Source organism: Typha latifolia, chromosome 1, assembly GCF_019914945.1.
Source record: "Typha latifolia isolate L0001 chromosome 1, TyphaL0001v2, whole genome shotgun sequence".
In the NCBI taxonomy this organism is placed as follows: domain Eukaryota; kingdom Viridiplantae; phylum Streptophyta; class Magnoliopsida; order Poales; family Typhaceae; genus Typha; species Typha latifolia.
Genome location: NC_133086.1, coordinates 10,603,486 through 10,626,027, shown reverse-complemented (window position 1 = coordinate 10,626,027; position 22,542 = coordinate 10,603,486). Strand labels below are relative to the sequence as shown.

Sequence of the window (22,542 nt, the reverse complement as noted above, 5' to 3'; positions counted from 1 at the left end):
AATTAGAGATAAGCACATGGTCTCTGCACGTGCATTTTGCAACCTCTCACGTGTCTGACGGCTCTCCTCCGTTCAACGTCTACCACATGTCGACGGCGTTTGACTGTGGAAGCCGAACTAATTCGTTCTGGACAACGAAACTATTCTGATGGGGCCCACTATAGAATTATGCAGAAATCCTGACCGTTTATTTCATTATCTTCTTCTGATCCAACCATTCATCCGAGAGTTACACAGCCTTTCCAAAGGTCGCAGGGAAGATGGATTTAATGCCCTGTCAGCTTACCGGAAAAAGGTCCATGATACCGAATTGGATGGCTCGGAAGACTTATGAGGCGGTAAGGTTGACTTTAATATCGTGTAATTATTAACAAAAATTTATTTAGTAAATGCTTTTATATCGTGACAAAGATACTATTTCTCTAGTCTATATCTAGTTGACGGAAATTTTGAATTATAAAAAATAAATTGGATGGCTCAGATTCTCCTCTTTTTCACAAATATCTCATTTACGATGGACCGTGACGCGGATAGAATTTCCGAGTGCCGAGATGCAGAAGCTACGGATTGACGGTTCCGATGCTTCAGGTTGGAGAACATCGACGGGAAATATTTTCCCGCATGAACGTTCTATGCGGTAGTGGTTTACATTCCACGTAACGGCTTTCACTATTGCCTGATCGGATAGCCTGCAACTTTAAATGCAGAGATTTTCTACATTCGATTCTTGGCGAGCTATGAATGGCGAATATATTAACTGCAGAAATACAAGAGCAACTAAAAGCTTTCGATAGTTACTTCCTGCACTTTGAACTTCAAGAAATCCGCTTTCCCACTTCCTAAAAGGTGAATAGATGATGTAATATATTTTAGCTCAGGGTTTAATTCAAAAAAAAAAAAAATTTAGCTCAGGGAGCTTTCCATTTAACTTCAAAAATTTATTGGGTTAATCTTTTCTTTTTCTTCTCCGATCTCCGCTTTCTGTCCCACTGATTCGCGGCATCCCTTAGCGATCGAGCAGAGAGAGATAGAGGGAGGAATACTCGTTTATAAGGTGAGTAATTAAAGGTTAGGGTTCTTGCGGTGGGATGTCGGAAGAGAAGCCTCCGGTGGAGCACTGCAAAGGCGTCAATGGCCTGGAGAAGGTGGTTCTCAGAGAGGTCAGAGGAAGCTCTGCTGAGGTCTGATTTATCTCCCTCTCGATGGTCTATTCTGTTTCGAACGCTATGTCTTCGATTTCAGAACCTTTCTGAACAATTAGATCAGAATCGTCCGGCGTTTGGTCGATAAAAGATAGATCGGATCGGCTTTTTCCGGATCTGATGCCATTTCTTGAAACCTTGATTTGTTTTATGAAGATTCTTTGAGCTTATGAACTGAATCTGTCAGTTACTTCTGGTCGTTTGATTTGTTTTTGGTGCTTTAGTTGGAAATCTTCGGAAATGATGCATTTTGGATCCATTAGATCTGTCTGAGCTACATATCATTCTGTCTGATACGTTGATAAGTTAGGGATTTACGAGCCCCATTATCTGCCAAAGTTGTCAGCTTTGAGAATTGTTGTTCCTGAGCTTAGGCGCTGGAATTAAAATTGTTTATCAATTCTCTGAAGAAACAATTTTGATTTAGTACTTGTCTTGTTCAGAAAACGAATATGATAAAACATTACTCAAAATATCTTTCATCGGTCCCATGCCAGAGAGAATAGATGCCTGTAGGGAATATTTTGCCTTGTACAATCTAAAGCTTTAATCTATGGCACTTTATGTCAGGTAATTTTGGTTCATAATTTGGTTTATTATAGAAACACAAACTTATCTCTGATCCATCGTCATTATCTTTCTTGCACTGGAATATAAGTGCCTGAAACTGACCAACATTGGTCCATTCCATAAAGGTGCAAAATGCAAAGATGCTAATTGAGTTTAGATCCCTGTACTTTTACTATTGGGAACAGTGATGGCTTGTGAGCACCTTAAAACATGTGAGCATAGAGTCATGTTTCCTTGGAATTGTTGAGTTACAAATCAGAGGATTTCTTTTATTTTGCCGTCATTGAAGCATTTCAGTTTCTTTGAAGAACTCTCATTAATGTGTGAAATGCATCAATATACTGTCTCTTCCTTGATGTTGGAAATAGTATTATAATACTATGTTTCAAATGCATTTTGTAGGGTCTTAGACAGCTTGAAAATTCAGACCCTGAGGTTTTAATGCTCTTGTTTACACCAGGAAAATTATGTATGGTTAAGAGCATCTCCACTTTTATCCTTTTAAAAGGAGAAGCTCACATGCATAACATTTGAACAAGCGACTGATTTGTAGGTGATTATAAATGAAGTAATTTGTTAGGGGCATTGCATATAATCATTGTTGTTATTGGGAAGGTTTCTAAAAGATCATATAACATATACTTCTTTTAGATTTAGACTTAGTTACTAAGTGATCTTTCTCTTCATAATGTGTGGTTATCAAACAATTATAACATGTGGATATGGATATAGCTATTTCACAAGAATATATATGTGTCGCAACTGAATAATCAACAGACAATGTTTTTCCTACAAATGGATAGCAATTGTGCCATTTGGTTGTGCTACAAGGAAAATGTGAAATTGTTAAATGTGGAGGATTTTTTTTTTCTTTTGTGTGTCATGTAATAGAGCTGTTTGTTTGGGGAAATGGTATTTGCATAAGCACATCTCCAACTTATCCATAAACAGAGCTAACCATTTGTAAGAAATTGTTAGTCACCAATTTAAGAGCATAAGAAGTAAATTTGAATCTATAATAAAGAATTGATTTGGAGCAAATCCTAATTTGGTACTTCTCCAAATTGATAACATTTAGACCACGCGACTCGTAGGCCAATCCTCTCCCCACCCCTCAAATTTAATTTAAGTTTAATGAATTAAAACAGAAATACCTAAATTTGGTGCTCGCAACTTTTTTGGTAAATCGGGCCGATCGGCGGCTTTGGGTCACTGCTGCTCGTGCTCAGGAGCTCCACGATTGGCCTTGTGCCATGAATGTCTTTAGTGGGAGCTTTCGTGGCTCAGACCACAGTGGAAGCAACCTCCATCAACTAGAGTTTGAAGTATCTTTGCTTCCTAGGATACTCATCTTGGTGTATTTTAAATACTTTCATATACTATGAGGGTCCAACTGAAAAATTAGTGATATTACAGGTACATAGTTCTCTGCAGGCTCTATGTAATTTCATTATAACTATGACGTCACATATATTATTGCACATATTAGTGCACAGATGACATTTTAGAACAATTATCTGCTATGGAGTTTGATTGGAAGGGTATAATAAGATGGTATGATGATTAACTTAGATAAAATTGAAATGAGTAGTAATGAGTAGAGACAGTAGGCTGTCGATAAGGGCATAACTTATTTTGCTCTAATCATGCATAGTTAAATTCTTGTTAGGAGTTACTGTGCTTTTTCTTGCTGCCTATTAAAGACCTAGTGCATTAATAAGGCCCCATTATCAGGAAAGCATATGAGGTGTTAAGCAGATCCATTTATACTTTGAAAGAGAAACATCATGGCAAATCTTAACCATGTCTTTGAAACTCAAGGTAGATCAACCAAACTCGAAAACATTTTTGGAGTTCCTTGTTGGCAACATAATGTAGCACAATGTTTTAAAAGGCAGTGCACACACCCACATAAGCAATCACATACTCAGAAATGCTGAAATAGTTCCTTGACTGCGCATATGAGCCACATCGACATAGGGCTTAGGCTCAGTCAAGCCAAAAGAAACATACATGAGCACCATAAGCTATTGCCATAAATTTTAGGTATTTATAAACAAGTTAAGCATAAAATATATCTGATTAGCTACTTAAGTATTTGGATGTGAAATTTTAGATGCCGCGCATTATTTATTTTCATTTTAGTAGTTCTAATTCAATAATTATTTTAAAATACACTTCAATAATTTTTGGTATCTTGCATATCTGCTTGCGTACCACGTGTGCTATTTGGTGTCTTGAGTCTTGACCATACTGGGGGAACTTTTTCTTTTTTGTAACAATATGTAGCATAGGAAAAGAGAACTAGAGAAGTTATTTAACTATATGTCCTTCCAGTAGATTCATGTGCTCTTTCAGATTTTTTGTTTGTTTTTCAGGTTTATCTCTATGGAGGACATGTGACATCGTGGAAAAATGATCATGGAGAGGAGTTACTTTTTGTAAGCAATAAGGTACCAAAGTTTTTAAGTTATCGAGTAATGTTGTCCTACAAGATGACATTGCAACAATGATAACAATAAGAATATCAAGTCTTTATTCCCAACTAATTGGTGCGGTCTCTAATATGTGAATTTATTTTATTGATAAAATGAATTTGTTTTATTGATTTCATGTATTAATTGTAACTCTTTCTTTAACAATTATTTGTTTCATTGGTTTATTTTTGCACCACCTTGATTTATGGGCACACGTGTAGGCACCCAACTTAAAGTGGCCTCTTGACCGCCTATCAACCTCATAAAGTCTTTTAAAACCTTGATAAACTACTGGTGAACTAAATTGCTACATTGGATGATATTTTACTTACTTTAATCTGCAGAACATGAAGAGAATATTGTAAGATTGATAAGGAAAACAAACACTTTTCTTGTATCCAGTTATTCTGAACAGTGTTTCTAATTAATATTCTTTACTTTTACTTCTCTTGGGACATACCAATTGGCAATTGCTGAGATGCTTGTGTGGGAGTTAGAGATTAGAGATCATGGCTTAATGACCAACTCCATTATTTCTTTCTTTTCATGTTTTGTGACTGCATTAGCTATGTGAAGAAATAAATAACATGAAATAGCATTCAGAACCATAGTTCCCAGTTTCGGCCGATCCCGAGTGGGATCGCCCAAACGGATCGGGATTAGCTATCTAGGCTGAAACTTACTGGTTTCGGCCCTACTGCAGCAGCTACTACAGGCCAGTTGCAGTAGGCAGCTTTTAGTTGCTGCCTGCTGTTGCTGCTGACAGCAGCCGCCAATAGCTGTAGAGAGAGAGGGAGAGAGAGGGAAAGAGGAAGAGAGGAGACAGGGGGGAGATAAAAAAAAGAGATAATGGGATAGCTCGGACTAACAATTAGAGGGATAGGAAAGAAGAGAGGGAGGAAGAGAGATTTTTACTTTTTAGACTTTATATTTAAGTAATTATTATTTCTTATTTTCTTATAATTTTTTCTAAATTTTTAGAAATTTCTCAACATTTTTAAATAATATTTAGAATTTTATTTAATTAAAATAATCTGATCCAATATAAGCGGCCGATACGGCTGATGCGTATCGTTTTTCTAGATGGCCAATCCCGATCACGATACCGATTTTTTTAACCTTGTTCAGAACATACACTTTGTCATAATTAAACACCATAGAGCATAACTATGAAAGTTGCTTATTATCAATAAAATTATTACTTGTGGCTTTCTAATTTCTTTTTCTCTTTGTGCCTCTAGTTGGAGTACATTGTATAGTGGACCTTACAAACTCTGTTGTTCTTTATAGGGAAACTTTATAAAATTATTAATATGAAAATAATGATTAAATATCACGACAAGAGTTAAAGATTCAGAGATCAAGGCATATTAAATTGGCATCATTTATGTCTAATTCTACATATGCATGTTGTTTCATTTTCTTTCATGTATTCATGTAAATTATTTATACATATGAACTGAGGTGCAAACACAGAGAAATGTCTATGCATTTATCCTCTCACAAACATAGTTGCACTCAGGCATAAATGCAAATTCATATGTGCACAGTCCTATCATAGATTTTGGGGAATTTAGTACACATGTATCATGCATGTATTATTTGAACATTACTTCCAAAGTTGTTTTTGCTTCATTTGTTTTTTCATATTTATAGGATTCAGTGTTGTGATTAACATTCTTTTCATGGTTTTCTTGGTATAATTGAAACTAAGGATGAAGGTCTTTTTTTTCATTTAAAGGATCTATACCACTACCACAAATTGGCCACCTTTCCTCATTTAGCTCTTATTTTATCATGGTGGAGTCACATACAAGAGAAGGGAGGGCATGGCCCCCCTAAATTTTAAATTTTAAGCTAAGACCCTATAGAACTTAAAAAAATTATATTAGATATATTATTTCACACCCCTGCCGTCCCCCTTATAAATTGAAGTCTAGCTCCACCTTTGATTTTTATCTAAACTATGTACTTTCTTTTCCATATTTAGAATAACACTATAGCATTATCAAATTTTATCTATAGAATGTCGAAACGTAGTTAATTACTTAATTAACATGAATGTTGGTAAAGTAATCATGTAGATATGTTAATGTGTCAAGGACACTGCTTATGCTTATCTAAAATTGGGCTCTAGGTGGCTTATCTTTCACATTCCTCTAACTAACTTGGGAGAGATTGACAACTATATTTTTTGTGTCATCTGCCTGTACTATGCTTTTGAAAAGTAAAGTTGAAATTTATCCAATAGTTTGACATGCATATTGATGTTTACTCTTTGTTTAGTCAATAACCTGCTTCATTTTTTTTCTTTGTTCACAATAGGCTATCTTCAAGCCTCCAAAAGCTATACGTGGGGGCATCCCAATATGCTTTCCTCAAGTATGATGTTTTTTTATTGTTAGATTTCTAGTAATTTTCTTTAATTGGCTTTATCATATGGATTGTGGTAATAACTGTTTTATTTCAGTTTTCCAACCTTGGAAATCTTGAACCGCATGGATTTGCAAGGAACAGGATATGGAGTATTGATAATGATCCACCGCCATTTCCAACCACTACCTCTAATAGAGCTTATGTTGATTTAATCCTTAAACCATCCGAAGAAGATTTTAAGATCTGGCCTCATAGGTGTGTGTGTGTGTGTGTTTACATTATTTGCATGTTAACATTGTCCTATACTCCTATTATTAATGGAGTAAGAAATCAAGAATCCGTTGTTCTTCCATTTTCTCTTTGATTGTCATATTTTTGGTTTCCCAAAGTGGTATGCTGATAAGTGAGACCGACTTTTGCATTTTGCAGGTATGAATTTCGTCTAAGGGTTATATTGGGACCAGGAGGAGATCTAATGTTGATATCACGTATAAGAAATACTAATACAGATGGAAAGCCATTTTCCTTTACTTTTGCATACCATACATATTTTTCTGTATCAGATATCAGGTGAGTTTTCAATTCTTCATTTACAAAGTACAAACTATACTTTTGTATTTAATGTAGCCTTGTAAGTTGTGTTTTGAGAGATGACTTTGCAGTAATTTCCATGGTTTGAGATGTCAGTAAATACCTCTACAATATCCGTATCAATCATTACTATTAAAGTTATTTGGTTATATTTTATTTATTTATTTAGATATATGGTGACTTTGTATAAATAGGGTCAAGGCCCCCTTTATCATTTCATGAAATAGATTCACCCAAACCTAGTGCCTACCATATGTTCGACGGAAGTTCACTTGTCCTCAGCTCTTTCATTTAGTAGCACTATTCAAAGTTTTCGCTCACCAGGTGTTCGACAAAAGTTTACTGTGCCAAGTGCAATAGCAACACAATAACAGAATTATTTTTTAGCAAGTGCCCACATCTTTGTTTGAGGAAAAGTCCCACTGCGTTAAGCCCTCAAGTTTTTAGCGAACTGTCCAAATTTAATATTTATTTGGTAGTGTGTTAAGGTTAGCAGTACTGTTCACCAGGTGTTTGACGAAGGCTTGAGTTAGAAAATTTCGAAACACCCTCAAGGTGTCTGATAGGTTCTCTTCTAATAGCATCTTGTGTTTTGGTCAACTGTGAGAGCCTTAGCTTCACTAATGCCTCTATTAGTGCCACTACTTTCTCTGGTATGACAAAATCTTTTGATTGGTGCCTCAACCCTGCCCTCACCGCTCTTTCTTATGTTCATATGGCTGATGGGACTCACTATCTCATCTCTCACATTACTTACATCACCCTGACCACAGATTCTACTAGTCGTCTTACTTTATCTGATGTCTGACTTGTTCTTTGTCTTACAATGAGCTTTATTTCTGTTACTTAGCTTTCTGACTCTGGTTATATTGTGTCTTTCTCTTCTACTTCTTGTGTTGTGTACGATACATCAACAAGCCAGAGGATTTTAGATTGGTAGTTGAATATATGGGCTTTACTATCTAGACCGGCTTCATCTTCCTCCACCTAGTCCCAGTGTTTGTCTTGTTACTCTCTTATCTCCTTTCGATCTGTGGCATCGGTGTCTAGGTCATGTATCGAGTCAACGTCTCAAGATATTATCCAAGCCTAGATCTTTAGACAGTAGTCATTTTTCTTGTTTGTCTCCTTGTACTGACTGTAAGTTGGCAAAACATCGGGCCTTTTCTTTTCTTCTTAGTGAGAGTATCTCTGATTCACCTTTCGATCTTGTGCACTGACATTTGGGGTCCTACTCCCTTTTCTTCTGGTCTTGGCTTTCTCTATTGTGTATATTTTATTGATGATTTCTTTTATTTCATTTGAATTTACCTTATGCATCAGCATTCTAAGGTTTGTTAAATTTATCGTGATTTCTCTTCTATGGTTTATACTCAATTTAGTCGATCTATTAAGATCTTCCTATCTGACGGTGCTCGGGAGTACCTTTCCTCTGAGTTTCATTTTATTCATGCTTCTGTTGGCACCCTACCTCAACATATACCCCTGCTCAAAATGGTGTTGCCGAACGGAAGCATCATCATCTTCTTGAGACTACTACACGTGCTCTTCTCTTTGAGGCTTTTTTTCCTCATTTTTATTGGGTTGAGACTTTTCTTACTACTCTTTATCTAATCAATCGAACTTCATCTTCAGTTTTTGGTGGTGTGACCCCCTACGAGCATCTCTATAGTACTTCACCAAATTATGGTTATCTTCGTCTCTTTGGGTGCATCTGCTTCGTTCTTCTTTCTCTAGGTGAACGCAATAAGTTGTTCCCTCAAGCAGCTAAATGTGTTTTTTTAGGATATAATCCCTAGCGAAAAGGCTATCATTGTTATGACACTTATGCTCGTCATCTGAGGATATCATGTCATGTCACTTTTTTAAAATAGATACCTTTCTTCACCTCCGATACTTTGGCTCTCTCAGATTTATCTTTTCTGGATCTCCCTTGGAATTAAGCTCTAAGATCAAGGTAAATAATAATCCACTTAAGTAAAATTTAAAATTTAACAAATGTATAACATTGTATAGAAAGTATTACTCACATTATATATATATATATATATATATGTATTATAATTATTTTGAGCCTTATCGAACCTTATCGAGCCTATTTGAAGAGCCAGCTCATGATTAAGTTTGGCTCAAAATTATTTTAGAGCCTATTTTGAAGATCAAGCTCAGCTCAACTCATTTGGATTGGAAAGCCGTACTGTTCTCACATTAGTTGACTTGAGAGGAGAAAAATGTGCCCTAATCCTTTCTCTTACATTCTGGAGGCAAAAAATCTTTCTACTCCTCTCTCACGCTTCGATGGTAGAAAGCTTTTCACTTCTCTCTCATGCTCCAACTGTATCTTATGAATATCAAACTACAAATGTGAAGGTCTTGAATTGATACATCTGGTGAAAGCTGCATAATTTCAAATTGAAATCTGAGAGATTCATGATACACCACCCTTAATGTGAGAACTAAGCAGCTGATGTACATCATTTATGCAGAAGTTAGTATAGAAGTAAATCTTCTAAATGATGGGATCTTAAATTCACTTTCTGATATGAAGAATTACCTCAGGGAGGGCAAAAAAATAGTGCATTTTATTGGTACTTATTTTCCATGAATTGTAAATAATGGCACTGCCATCTGCAAATTATATTCCATGTGAAAAACAACACGGAGTCCAGTTGCTATTCAATATTTGGACGTCTGTGGTGACAGGCAAACCAGTGATGTGTTCATGCAAATGTATCTCCATGTTATAAATGAATCTAGATTCCTCTTGTTTGATTCCATATTGAATTTTCATCTTAAGCGATCTGACTTTTTTGATCCTTAATTTCAAGTTGATGTTTCAGTGAAGTAAGAGTAGAGGGATTGGAGACTCTGGATTACCTTGACAACTTACAGGACAGGGCACGTTTTACTGAACAAGGAGATGCAATTGTATTCGAATCAGAAGTAAGTAAACCAGCGAACTTGTTTTATTGTGATTCTTGTTTTCATTCTGAATCTTTTATTTTTGTACAGTTTGACAAAGTATATCTAAGCACACCAGCAAAGATTGCAATCATAGACCATGAAAAGAAAAGAACATTTGTCTTGAGGAAGGAAGGACTCCCCGATGCAGGTTCGTCTCGTACTGAATACTGATATCTTCTACGTTTATATAATATCTAGGAAATTAATTTCTTGAGGAAAATTCTGAAATTATTTATCAGATCTTGAGGAAAATCCTGTGTAACATTAACTGTCAGATGTACAACATCTTCATAGCTGTTGACAACAAATTATTTTCTTTTCCGTCTTCCTGCAGTTGTATGGAATCCCTGGGACAAGAAAGCCAAGGCAATGACAGATTTTGGGGACGATGAGTACAAGTATATGGTTTGTGTAGAGGCTGCAGCTATTGAGAAACCCATCACTTTGAAGCCTGGTGAGGAATGGAAGGGAAGGTTAGAACTATCAGCAGTCCCCTCCAGTTACTTTAGTGGGCAACTGGATCCACAAAGGGTTCTTCAAGGTTGAAGCATATAGTTCTTGGTCAAGTGATTCAAAGGTAAGTATTTATTCCAAATATGACCTAGTTAATGAATTGCAAATAACATAGTTGTATTTGTTGATCCAAGTTGAACAACTTAGTGGCAACATACAACTGATGCAAAAATGGTTCAGCTAGAACCAAGTTAAGGTTTTGATCTTCTGGGCAAAGTCAAAGTTAAAGTCACAAACCAAGTCCATGTCTGTTTAGGAAAATCAAATCCTACTAGGTTTAAAAAATTGATTAAGAATCAAACTTTGAACATTGAAACCAAGTAGATGGAAATCTGAATACTACTATAACTATGAAAACTAAACTCAAGAGCTGAGAGAAAATTCAAGAATAGAATAGAATATGGAAAGCTGGAAGGAAAAGTAGAAGCACGTCAAACACAATAATAATTTTATTTTAACGTGGAAAACCTCTTTAGCATTGAGAGGAGCGAAAGTGCGGACCCGCCTAAAGTCGATCAATCTGATTTCACTAAGCAATAAAAACAAAACTTACTTATAAACCCTTCCAAAAATTTAATGATTGAGTGTTTTAAGGTTTTGAACATGAACAATCTGATTAATTACTCTTGTGAGAAAGATCGTCTTCTTTTAGTAAGCACTCGATCGACAAATCAACCTCAAATGCAAGTGCCAATGTGGTGGTAGATGTCGATAAAGATGATGTCATTTCAACTTCTCTAGTACTGTTGATGATCAGTAACTGTAGCTCCAGTATCCAGCTAGCTTTTAAGTCTCAGACATATGATAATGACTCTCCTCATAATTGATAAGAATTATGCTTCATGGAGAATCCTAGAATTCATAGATAATTTACTTTAATTCTCTTGAGTTTGAGGTAGATCACTTATATAGAGGTGGGACATATCAGTATTTGAATAGGTTCAGAAATTTCTGAAATTTGAATAGGTTTCAGAAATTTCTGTTTCTGAACTGTACAAACAGTTCATATGCTGTTTCAATGGCCATTCGGATACCGCTATCTTGCACACATTGTTCAGATGCCATTTGAGTGTCGTTCAGATGCCATTCTGTTTTGCACCTACAGTCTGGAGTCTTTTGTTGTCTTCTGGACGCCAACCGGAACATTAACTCTGTGGCAGCGTCCACACGTCGTTTGACTGCCATTAGGGTGCTTACACCCAGCACTATCATGTGCATGTCGTTTGGCTTGCAGGTGGACACCACTCACCTGAAATTGTAGTTCATGTTGAATTTCAGATTTTTGCTTCTTTCCACTTGAATATTCAATTTCTTCGCAAGTAACATTCTTCCATAATTTATGTATCTTGATCGTACATAATTCCTAGATTATACATATAAATGAATTTGCCATATTACTAACAATATATATAATCTGCGTATATATATATATATATATATATATATATATATATATATATATATATACATATACATGCATTTCAGTCAAATTATTTTTGGGGTAGGAATTTTAAAAATAACGATGGGTAGACAGTATGATAGTTGTAAAATAAAATTACAAAATCTATTTATATGAAAGTTAAGAAAGGAAAATAAGGTTAATTTTATTAACTCTATATTTATCTCTTATTGTTATCTAATACATCAGTATATTTATTCCTTTCTTTTCCAACAAACACTATGGATGCATTAGGTTGCGGAGTAAGGAATAATTGAGATTGGAATAAAAGGAAGAGTTATTTCAAGATAAAAAGAAATTTTTATTCCAATTCCTCATTAGGTGTTTGGTTGGAAAGGAGGGAGAAGTGCCGAGATAAAAATATAGGATTAGATGATGTTTGATTGTTATAGCTGGAATAAAGATCAAATTGATCTTGTTCCCTTTTTTTTAGTTTAATGTTAATAGAATTTTATTTTTTATTTTTATTTTTATTTTTAAGATAGGAAATAGGTTTAAAATTATATACAAATTGTAATTTTATTTCATAACTATTATATTATCATATCATGATTATTTTTAGAATTTCTAGCCAAAAAATAATTTAATCTAATTCACTATTTTTGCAATATATAGATACTACTATCACAACATCAAGAATGGATATCTCATGTCAAAACATTTTCATTACAAACTTATTCTAATATATTATATTATAGTTACATTATAATTCGGTAATTTGGTAACTATATTATAGTTACATTATAATTTGATAATGTATTTTAATATATTATTGAGAGGGAAATGAAACACCCACGTCTTCAAAAATCACGTGAAAAAATTTACGTGACTCACATGATTTTGCCGGTGCAATATTCTCACAAAGTATTTAAGATACATTTAAAATACCATAACAAAGTATCTAAGATAGATCTAAAATACTATAACAACCAAAGCAAATAATCCGGAATTACAAGTATTATAGGTCTCAACAAGCCTCCAAAGATACATATGTCCATATAAAAACTTAAAATATAAAAACGTTCGTAGAGGCTATAGTCCAACTAGGAAGAAAAGAACAACACTAATAAGAAAATAAAACTACTACTCAATATCCGCATCCTCCACATTTAACTCTGATATGTTCTACCAAAAAGGCGGTGAGCACACACCTGATAAGTATAATCCAATAATAGTTTATGAACAATGTATTGCATGATAAATAGAAATGCATGTACATAATTAGCAACATATCGAGGTAAAGGTGTACAATATAATTTATAATAAACTTTCATTAACTCATAATACATAAGTGCATAATATCATCATAACTCAATGTGTCATAATTCACATAGCAACTATGTCAATGATGTCATAATCCACATAGTAAACATAATAACGAGGAGGGCTAGTTATTTAGCGGTAATATCGTTTGTACCAAGATTCCAAAAATCGATATCAGGATCGGGATTGGCCATCCGGAAAAATGATACGTATCGGCCGCTTGTATCAGATCGGACTATTTTAATTAAACAAAATTCTAAATATTATTAAAAATGTTGAGAAATTTCTAAAAATTTAGAAAAAATTATAAAAAAATAAAAAATAATAATTACTCACATATAAAGCCTAAAAAGTAAAAAAAAAAATTCTTCCTCTCTTCTTTCCTATCCCTCTAACTGTTAGTCTAAAGTATCTATTCTCTCCCACACTCTTTTTTTTCTATCTTTCTCTCTTTCTCACCCTCTTTTTTTTAATCTTTCCCTCTTTCTCACTCTCTCTTCCTTTTTCCCTTTCTCTCTTTCTCTCATACCCTCTTTTTTTTTATCTTTCCCTCTCCCTCACTCTCTTTTCCTTTTTCCCTCACTCTTTTTTCCTTTTTCCCTCTCTCTCTCTCCCTTTCTCTCCTTCCTCTCTCTTCCTCTTTCTCTCTCTAGTTGCTTTTGTTGTCGGTGTCGACAGACGAGCATTTGTCTCTTCTTCTTTGTAGGTGGTCATGACCACCTATCTGGCCGAAACCACTGTACGGGTTTCGGCTGAATCGAGATCGACCAAAGTGGAAACTATGGTTTGTACATGCCTAAGCGTATTTGCATATGACTGTTATCTATGACCATCAAACTAAGGACCCTAGTTGTAGGCTCATCATCATCAACATCATCACCGCTCTAGTAAATCATCGCACAAAGCAGAATCATTACTTGTATTCAAATCATCGCATGTAAGGGAAAGAGCTCACAGCTCAATGGACGCCCTAACCCTGCGTCATTGGGTACCGTTAGAGTTATAACCCTACCTCTTAAATATCTTTCTACTATCATCCTAGTCTAGTCTTCAAACAAGGCAGTGTAATCACCTGAATGCTCCACTAGCTAACGACCTCAGGTGTAGACCGCTAATAGAATAATACTATATAATATGCTCTACCTTTAACTCCAGTGAGTGGGTGAGAGGGGTATTGTCTAGTTGGGACTAGACTAATAATGACACGTGCATGTGGTGCCATCACTTCTATTACCTTATTACATCATGATCATCAAGATAATATATGTCATAACTAAGCATGGAGTCTATCATGAAATAAGTGATAAATAATAAATAATGCATGTGAAAGTAGTCGATAATGACATAAAAAAATATCATAACAATAATTACATTATTCGTAGACTAACATAGGATCTAACTCGCCTGAAATATTTTTGGAATCTGACTAACTCTCCTCAATAATCGGGCTCCTTCTGAATCTCGAGATTCTCTTCGTACGAAATCAATCAACCAATATGGTAAAAATAATTGTAACATAAGTAAGAAAAACTAATAGAGGTTTGAGCAATACGTTAGATTATACATTGGTGCTAAGGTTTTCAGATCTTGCTATGGGTTAACCAAAGACTATAAAATGAATCTAACATCCAAGTTTATGCTCTAAAGGGTAAACAGATTTTGATCCAAGGTCAATAGGGCTACTTCAACTCAATGATTTTTGTTAATTAAGAAGTGAAGAACATTGAAAGATTGGTACACTAAATCGAAGCACCAATATAGTCATTAAGAATAATGGAAAGGTCAAAGGAAAATTATGAGGTAATGGGTTGTAAATTCTTCTTTAGTTGGTATACTCATTGCGTTTAAGGTATTATAAGGCTACTGACATAACGAGGTTCAAGAGGTAGGTGACATATTACTTGAGTATCATCCTCAAACTCTTCCAAGAAGATTGACAAGGTAAACATGAGCTCTCCTTATGATCGCTATAGTCTAAGGTCTATTGAAGCATCAAATCCTATACAACAGTATTGCATAAAAGGGACTAAGCTAAAGGAAGTCGTATGAATGGACAGTGAGCAAATCTATTTAATTTCATAAATTATATGAGGCTTAGCATAGATTTTAAGCATTTCTAGCAAAGTATTTCTTGTTGGGCACGAATTGTTAGGAAAAAGCAATGAACCTCATGAGTCTATCTAGCATGTTCAATTATTATATAAAAAAAGGCTATGTTCTAAACTATACTATACATATTTAGTTAAATACTGCTACCTACAAATCGGTAAGTTCATAAGAATGAAAAGTCTGACCAATCTACACCTTCTACTCAAGTCCATAAAGAATAAGAATGACTAGACTGTTTAAACATATCAAAATGGCGTAGAACAAAGGACGGTATGAAGGAGGAGGAATTTTCATGTGCAAAATGATCAGTTATCTTCTATATGGTAAGGACCTAAATAACAACATAAAGAACAAATTATTATAAAAAAAATAAATAATTCTACTAAAGAATAAACAAAACCCCCTACCAGAATTTGTATGACTAGATTCTAAAGTGGAAGCTTGGCATGCAAATAAAATAAGATACTAAGAAGCGTTCTTCTCATTCCCAATTCTTGTTATAAAGTTAAAAGAGCTGTGTAAAGATGCCTCTTCAATCATTTAATTCAACTTTGCTCCTTTTATTGGCAATTTTCTTGTCCATTAGTTAGGGAAGTCTAATAAATGTATTTTGTTCTTATGTGACACTACTTATGCAAGCTAATCTTTCTGTTTGGTGCTCGTCTAGGGAGCTTATGGTAGAGAGGCAAGGGACAGTCAATCATGGGTGTTTGAAATGCTTCTAGTGGGCTAAATAGAGCACTAGAGTTCATCTGCACTATGAGGGAAAAAAATTTGGAGGAGTAATACCTAATTCACAATTTGATCTCTCTTTGACATATGACCAAACATTTAGTAGGCATGATTCTAGGATGATGGTTGGGACTGCTTGCCGTATCTTTTACATTAAAAACTTATTACATCTTGGAATGAGAGAATTAAAGAGAAATTAATAGAAAGGGAAGTGAAGGGGAAAGAGTAAATGTCATTGACATTCACCGTTGACAAAGGTAAAAGAAAATAGAAGTAGTTGTGAATTAATGATGTGCCCCTTGAGATATAGAGCATACCGGTGGATGAAATGATGTGCCCCTTGAGATCTGGGGAAGCCCAAACCATTCACAATCTCCTCTGGACATTCACGAGTGAGAGAGTTGAGAGTGGAGAGGAGAAGATGAATAGGTAGGAGATAATGAAAAGTGAGGGTCAGTTGTAAGATAATAAATTTTATATTTATAGGGGAGGGTGGAGGTTATGTTTTGTTTGGGTTAAGGTGACACGAGAAGTGTGGGAAGAAAAAAAACTGTAGAGCTCATGGCTAGCACGTCCTCTCTCTTTTTTTCTTTTTGGTTTTGGGTGTTCAGGTAAATTGGTCATTTGCATTTTGGAGATATTCTAATTTTATCCCAGCTAAAATCTAGGATAAAGATACCTGGATAAATGTCATTTATACTGTCTTCTTATTCTATTTGCTTATCTCACGTGTGGGATAGGTTTTCTAAAATAAAAGGGGTTTATCTTAGATAACCCCTTTTATTCCACCCTAGCAAATGAACCCGAAAAAAGATTAGGATAACACCATGTATTATCCGATGATAAGTTCATATTTTATCCCTATCCTAATAATTGTACATAATAAAGCAAATAGGATAGATAACTGCACACAATAAAGCAATTCCGTTTTCACTCGATATGGTGTGTGGAGGCCAGGATGAGAGAAGATTTACTGATTTCTTGACAGGAGAAAAAGTGTGTTTAATGTTTGGCTCCGGTAATTGCCCTATCGGTTCTATAAATTCCTATCAGGTCAGGGTCGCCCAGGATGAGGACATACTTAGACATCTTCTGATGATGGCCTTGTTTCCATTTGTTAAGTTGATAGTAGGGTGCTATCTATAAATTAGGATCAAAACAGCGGACTTGCTTTCCATATAAGTAAACAACAGTGTGTGACATGTAATAAAGCAAAAAAATCAGGGTCTTAAATTCAAAGTTACCTACTTTTTATGTCTTGACTTAATTACTATCTTCCCTGATAATGGTACCTTGACGGTGATTTAGCTCCAAGCATATCAAGGCATGCAAATACTCTTACGTATTTTTTTTACCTCATTTCATTCTGGCTTATATAACATGTTTGTCAATTGCTGTTGCAGGTCAACACTGTTTCACCTTGGTTACAGACAGCATGACTTTTTTATGAGAGTGCAATATACTAGAAGTCTTTTATTCCTTTTCCTCTTCTCTTCTTTTTGAAGCTTAAGGTTTGGTCCTAAGCATCCCTTGCCGGTGCAATAAGACTTGCTATCTTAGTACAATTCAAGATCTGTCGTGAAGAAGTGAGTCAGCCGTCTTTCAATATAAACAAGCAACCTAAGGAATTGAGCATATTTCCTTTTCCTTTACTGCTATATAACATAATTTGTGATAACTATTTGAGGCATGTGAAATTTCAGTTGATCATTTCATTGTGTCTTGGCTAATACACGCCATGTGATATGATATTTAGTTTGTTTAACTATGATACTTATTATATAATAAATGCTTCTGTTCTGTTTGTCCTTGATTGCTGATGTACTTGCACATACATTCTATCATATTGGAACTCGTAGGAATTTTTTATTATCAGTAAATTGAGCTTATTCTTTTTAAGTTTGATAATTCGAGCTATTTCCCCCTTTACTCAAAAAATAAAGGAAAAGGAAAAAAGAAAAAAGAGGAAACTCGAACAGTTTCCCTCTCCAATTCTTCTGATGTGTGTAGTAGGCAGTATACCAAAGGATTTAATAGGTTTGAACATTATACCTTTAACATGACAAATATTTCTGAAATACTTTATCAAAAAAGAGCCCTTTCATATTTCTGGGTGATTTGTACTAAAGACATGGTGCATTTCTTTTTTGCTCGACTTGCTTTACGTTTTCTTTGCATGGCATACGTTTTTTTGTTATCTTTTCATTTTTTGTCTCGGGAGTGCAACGTGCAGTAACAAATATTTGTTTCTCTCTCTCATATATATATTTACATAATTTGTAAATTAATTGCAAATTATGTTCAACAAATCAGTCTGATGTTTTAAATATATTATTATTACTTTTGCTTCACAAATTAGGAATCAAATAAACTAACTATAAAATTTATAAAAATACCTGTAATTAATTATTGTGAATTACATAATAACTCCGTCGAACAAAAATGTAAGTATAAGTGTTCAATAACCGAGAAATACGTAATAAAATTATGAAATCAACAAAAAATACTAGTCTGGATGTAACATAAATCAACTATTAACTATGAATTTTGTTCAATAATCTTCAACTACTATATTAATAATTACGAAAATTGTCATCGAAGTATCAACTAGAAATATACAAAATATACGAACTATGAAATTCAGAAACTAACTGCCAATTAAAATAGCACAAAGATTGAATTCCCTAAATGTATGTTTCACCTAGAAGCACTTCAAGTAATACTTGTGAACTACAAGAGATAACTTTTAGTGTATTAGTATTTTTTTTCCCTTCGGCTTCAGGAAGAAGAAAATAATATTTAATTAATATAAAATACTTGCATGTCCAATCAGTTGTTCTTGAGGAATGAGAAAAAAATAATTTTGTATTATGATAGAAAATTAGTGAAAGATGTATTTAATGTCCCTAATAAATGTTTTGTACAATTCTCTTTTATCTTTTTATATGAGTTGAGAGAAAAGTTGGAAGAAATAGAATGTGTTTTAATTGCAAATCATCTTATATTTTTTGATAGTGAATCTTGAGAAATTAGATAAATCAAATATCAAACTTATCACAACACCTCTTATTACCGACACTATAGTATAATAGCGACTAACGGCAACCTAATGAGACCATGCCCAATAGAGTGCAATATTTACAAAACACTTGCCACAATGTTTTGGAAAAAGGAAATGACATAAATGCAAAACTAGCGGAGTTGTACATTTAAATATATCTATATTATATGAAATGCAGAAAGCAAGAAGAAATAAAAATGATCACATGCAAAGAAGATAGATTTTATGTGGTTCACACAATTATGATTACGTCCATGAAGATCCCACTGATTTCTCTATGTCCAAAAATAACAAAAACCCAGAACTAAGAACTTTGCATTCTTCTCTTTTCCCTCTCTACGAAACTCTCTAAATTTTCACTGTTCTCATGCTCATACAACTTTGTTAGATGTAAGTTATATATATATGTTAAGGATTCATAGGTTCATTTGAATGCCTACAAGTGCATTCGAGTGCCCCATGATGAAGAGTAGAGAATTCTTGATGATAGATTCCAATTCTTGAGGAGAAATTGCACTTTGGAAACACTGCTCAATGTTTGTTGCAACGTCCATTGAATTCTTGCTCTCAGAAAAGTCGCATTTAAATGCTCTATGTTGATTTGATCTCCACAACTTACAGCTAGCTCTCTAAGGTGGCATTTTGTTCGAGTGTAAGAATTCTTTTAAATTTGGTTAGGGTAATGTTACAAACTAAATTTGGACCGATCTGAATGTATAAAAATTATAAAAACTTATATATTGATAGCCTCGTGAGTTAGAATTCTAATGGCTCTAGTTTCATGTGAATCTAATATTGGGATGAAAAGTTATAAATGAAAGAGTGAAAAAAGGTCAGAATAGGGCATAATAGTAAATATCCAACGTTGCAGCAATCTTCGAGAGTCGGCCAAGGGTAGTAATGGATAGTTGTAATGTAGGATGGTTGATAGAGGAAGATGGTGGCTAGGATTTAAAAGATCGAAAGGCTTCTATGGTTACGATCTACTCCTAAAGATATAAGGATGATCTAACGGCTATATAAAAAGATAAAGACGAAAAAAATAATTTGACTAAATTTAGATTTATTCAACAATACTTATCTATACATGTCCACTTGTATTTATAGGAGTAGAAATCTTAACAGATCAGATCCACATACAGATTAATAAAAGTAACTCAAGTTGACTCGACCCGACTCGACTCGATTCGACTCAACCAACTCAATTGACCTAACACACGTGGTCAGATCTTAACAGGTAATAACTAAATTTAGTAACCAAACGGTAGTTTATCTCTAATCAAGTTCAAAAAGTGAGAGAGGAAAGAACAAAAATTCAATGACTATAAGTTTAAATTAATTTGAATGTGTTATCACACCACTTGTCCTTTTTCATGTCCTCTCCTCTCTTGCTCCTCTCTCACCATGGCTCATAAAAAAGGAATATTTGTCAAGACAACTTCAACTTTATTAGATGTTTACTTTAATGATGATATGGTTTGAATGTTTCTAGCAGTAGGTATAACGTTCTACAATTATTTGAACAGTTTTAGGACATTTCCAATAAGAAAATGCTGTGCAAAGTTTGAATGTTTTGAGAATTAGGCTAAAGTTTGCTAAAAGTTGTCATGCATTTGAACACCCGAAGGCAATTCCTGACTTACTACAACATATTACAACTTTTCTTTATGATGACTTGGATAGTTCTTGCTACACCTATATAAAGGAATAAGTCATAGGTCATGGAGTGAACACGAAAATATCTAATTTGGATCCCTAAAAGAATTTCTTGGAGAGTTTCATGCGACCAAAGGATCATCTAGAGACAGTATCATTTGTAAACTTTGATTGCAATTGTTCACTTATTCCTTGGATTTTGCTGCTATCTCGAGGGTTACTTATCTAACACCTCAAAAAAATTAAAATAGAACAAAATCAATAATGTGAGACAAGTTGGGTCACATGCTGACCCCTTCCCTTCCTCCCCTCTTCGTGAAGCCCCTTTGCAACACGCCACTGGTATAGTGATTGTGTCGGCATGGAGTGTTATAGCGTGACACCATGTGAAGCATGCCCCTCCCTTCTTTATTTCCTTTGTTCTCTCTTTAACTTTTTCTTCTCTCCCTCTCCTTTGGCATCTTTGTCCAAACTCGAGCTCCCATTTTTTCTCTCTCTAGTGGGTGTCACTCTCGATGGTGTCACCATGGTGCTAGCCTCACCATTGAGTTCCTTGTAAGCCCTTTTCTCTCGCTCCATCTAATCGGGTTTTTTCGACATGAGTGTGTTTTTGGTTGATTCATTGTCGTTCGGTTGTATTTGTAAATTGGTCGGCCTCCAGTGTGAATTGGTGACCTTTGAGGTCGAATGTCAGTCAAAGTGTTGAACTTAGGTTTTGGACACTTCTGTATGTAGATAGCGCTCGGGCGAGCCTAGCTTGGTTGGTAGTTGAGTCTTAGATTTGAACTCGAGATTCCCTATTGTTGTCCCTCATGTATACGATAGCCTTCCTAACATTTTTCCCTTGCCATCTCTGGCCTTGCACAACGCTTTGCGAAGTCATCTTACCTTCTTCGTCAAGCCACTTTGTAAACTCTTGCCCTTTTCCTCACCTCGACCAATTTCAAACCATTTTGTTGGCTAGATGCCATTAGGTCACCATTGCATCTCTTGGCCGACTAGAGACTATTTTTGTATTAGATCTTTCGAGGACAGCTCGAACCTGGGGTAAACTAGGTTTAGACTAGAGTCTTTTTGTCACCAAGAAAAATAGCGATACGAGGCAAGTTGACTATCTTCCTTGCTATTTTTTAGTGCATATGTGGTGCTAGATTATGAACCAGTGCTTTACATATAAATGATATAGTTAGCCTAAATAATTGCATATGGTAAGTCAACATGATAGTGATAATACTGCCTTTACTATGATGACTGTGTTTATTAACTAGCAAGGTTATATGTGATAGTATATAATTATTCTATAACAATGATGTCTCTGTTATGTTTGTTGATTGTTGTATTGATTTTGGCTTACATGGCACTAGCATATGTGCATTATCTTAGGGATGTGAATTATTCATCTCAATAGTACTAACACCTCCTTGCTAGGGTAAGAGGAAAATTATTATGTAGTATATAGTAGAGTCTATGCTTGATGTCTGATCACATGGATTCAAAACAATCGAACATGTCATTCATCGGTATTGAGAATATCTTTATTAGTTAATGGCAAAAAAACTCTTCGAAACT

At 34.7% G+C, this 22,542-nt stretch overlaps 1 protein-coding gene across 1 annotated transcript; it reads left to right on the top strand.

Annotated features, from left to right (window-relative positions):
- Positions 1-871: 871 nt before the first annotated feature.
- Positions 872-18,069, top strand: LOC140786306 (putative glucose-6-phosphate 1-epimerase). The gene is made up of 9 exons (XM_073134633.1): positions 872-1,181; positions 4,151-4,225; positions 6,575-6,631; positions 6,720-6,880; positions 7,055-7,195; positions 10,057-10,159; positions 10,229-10,328; positions 10,515-10,757; positions 17,660-18,069. Exons 1-8 carry the CDS (start codon positions 1,089-1,091, stop codon positions 10,724-10,726), a joined length of 942 nt encoding a protein of 313 aa, XP_072990734.1. The 5' UTR covers positions 872-1,088; the 3' UTR covers positions 10,727-10,757; positions 17,660-18,069.
- The last annotated feature ends 4,473 nt before the right edge of the window (positions 18,070-22,542 follow it).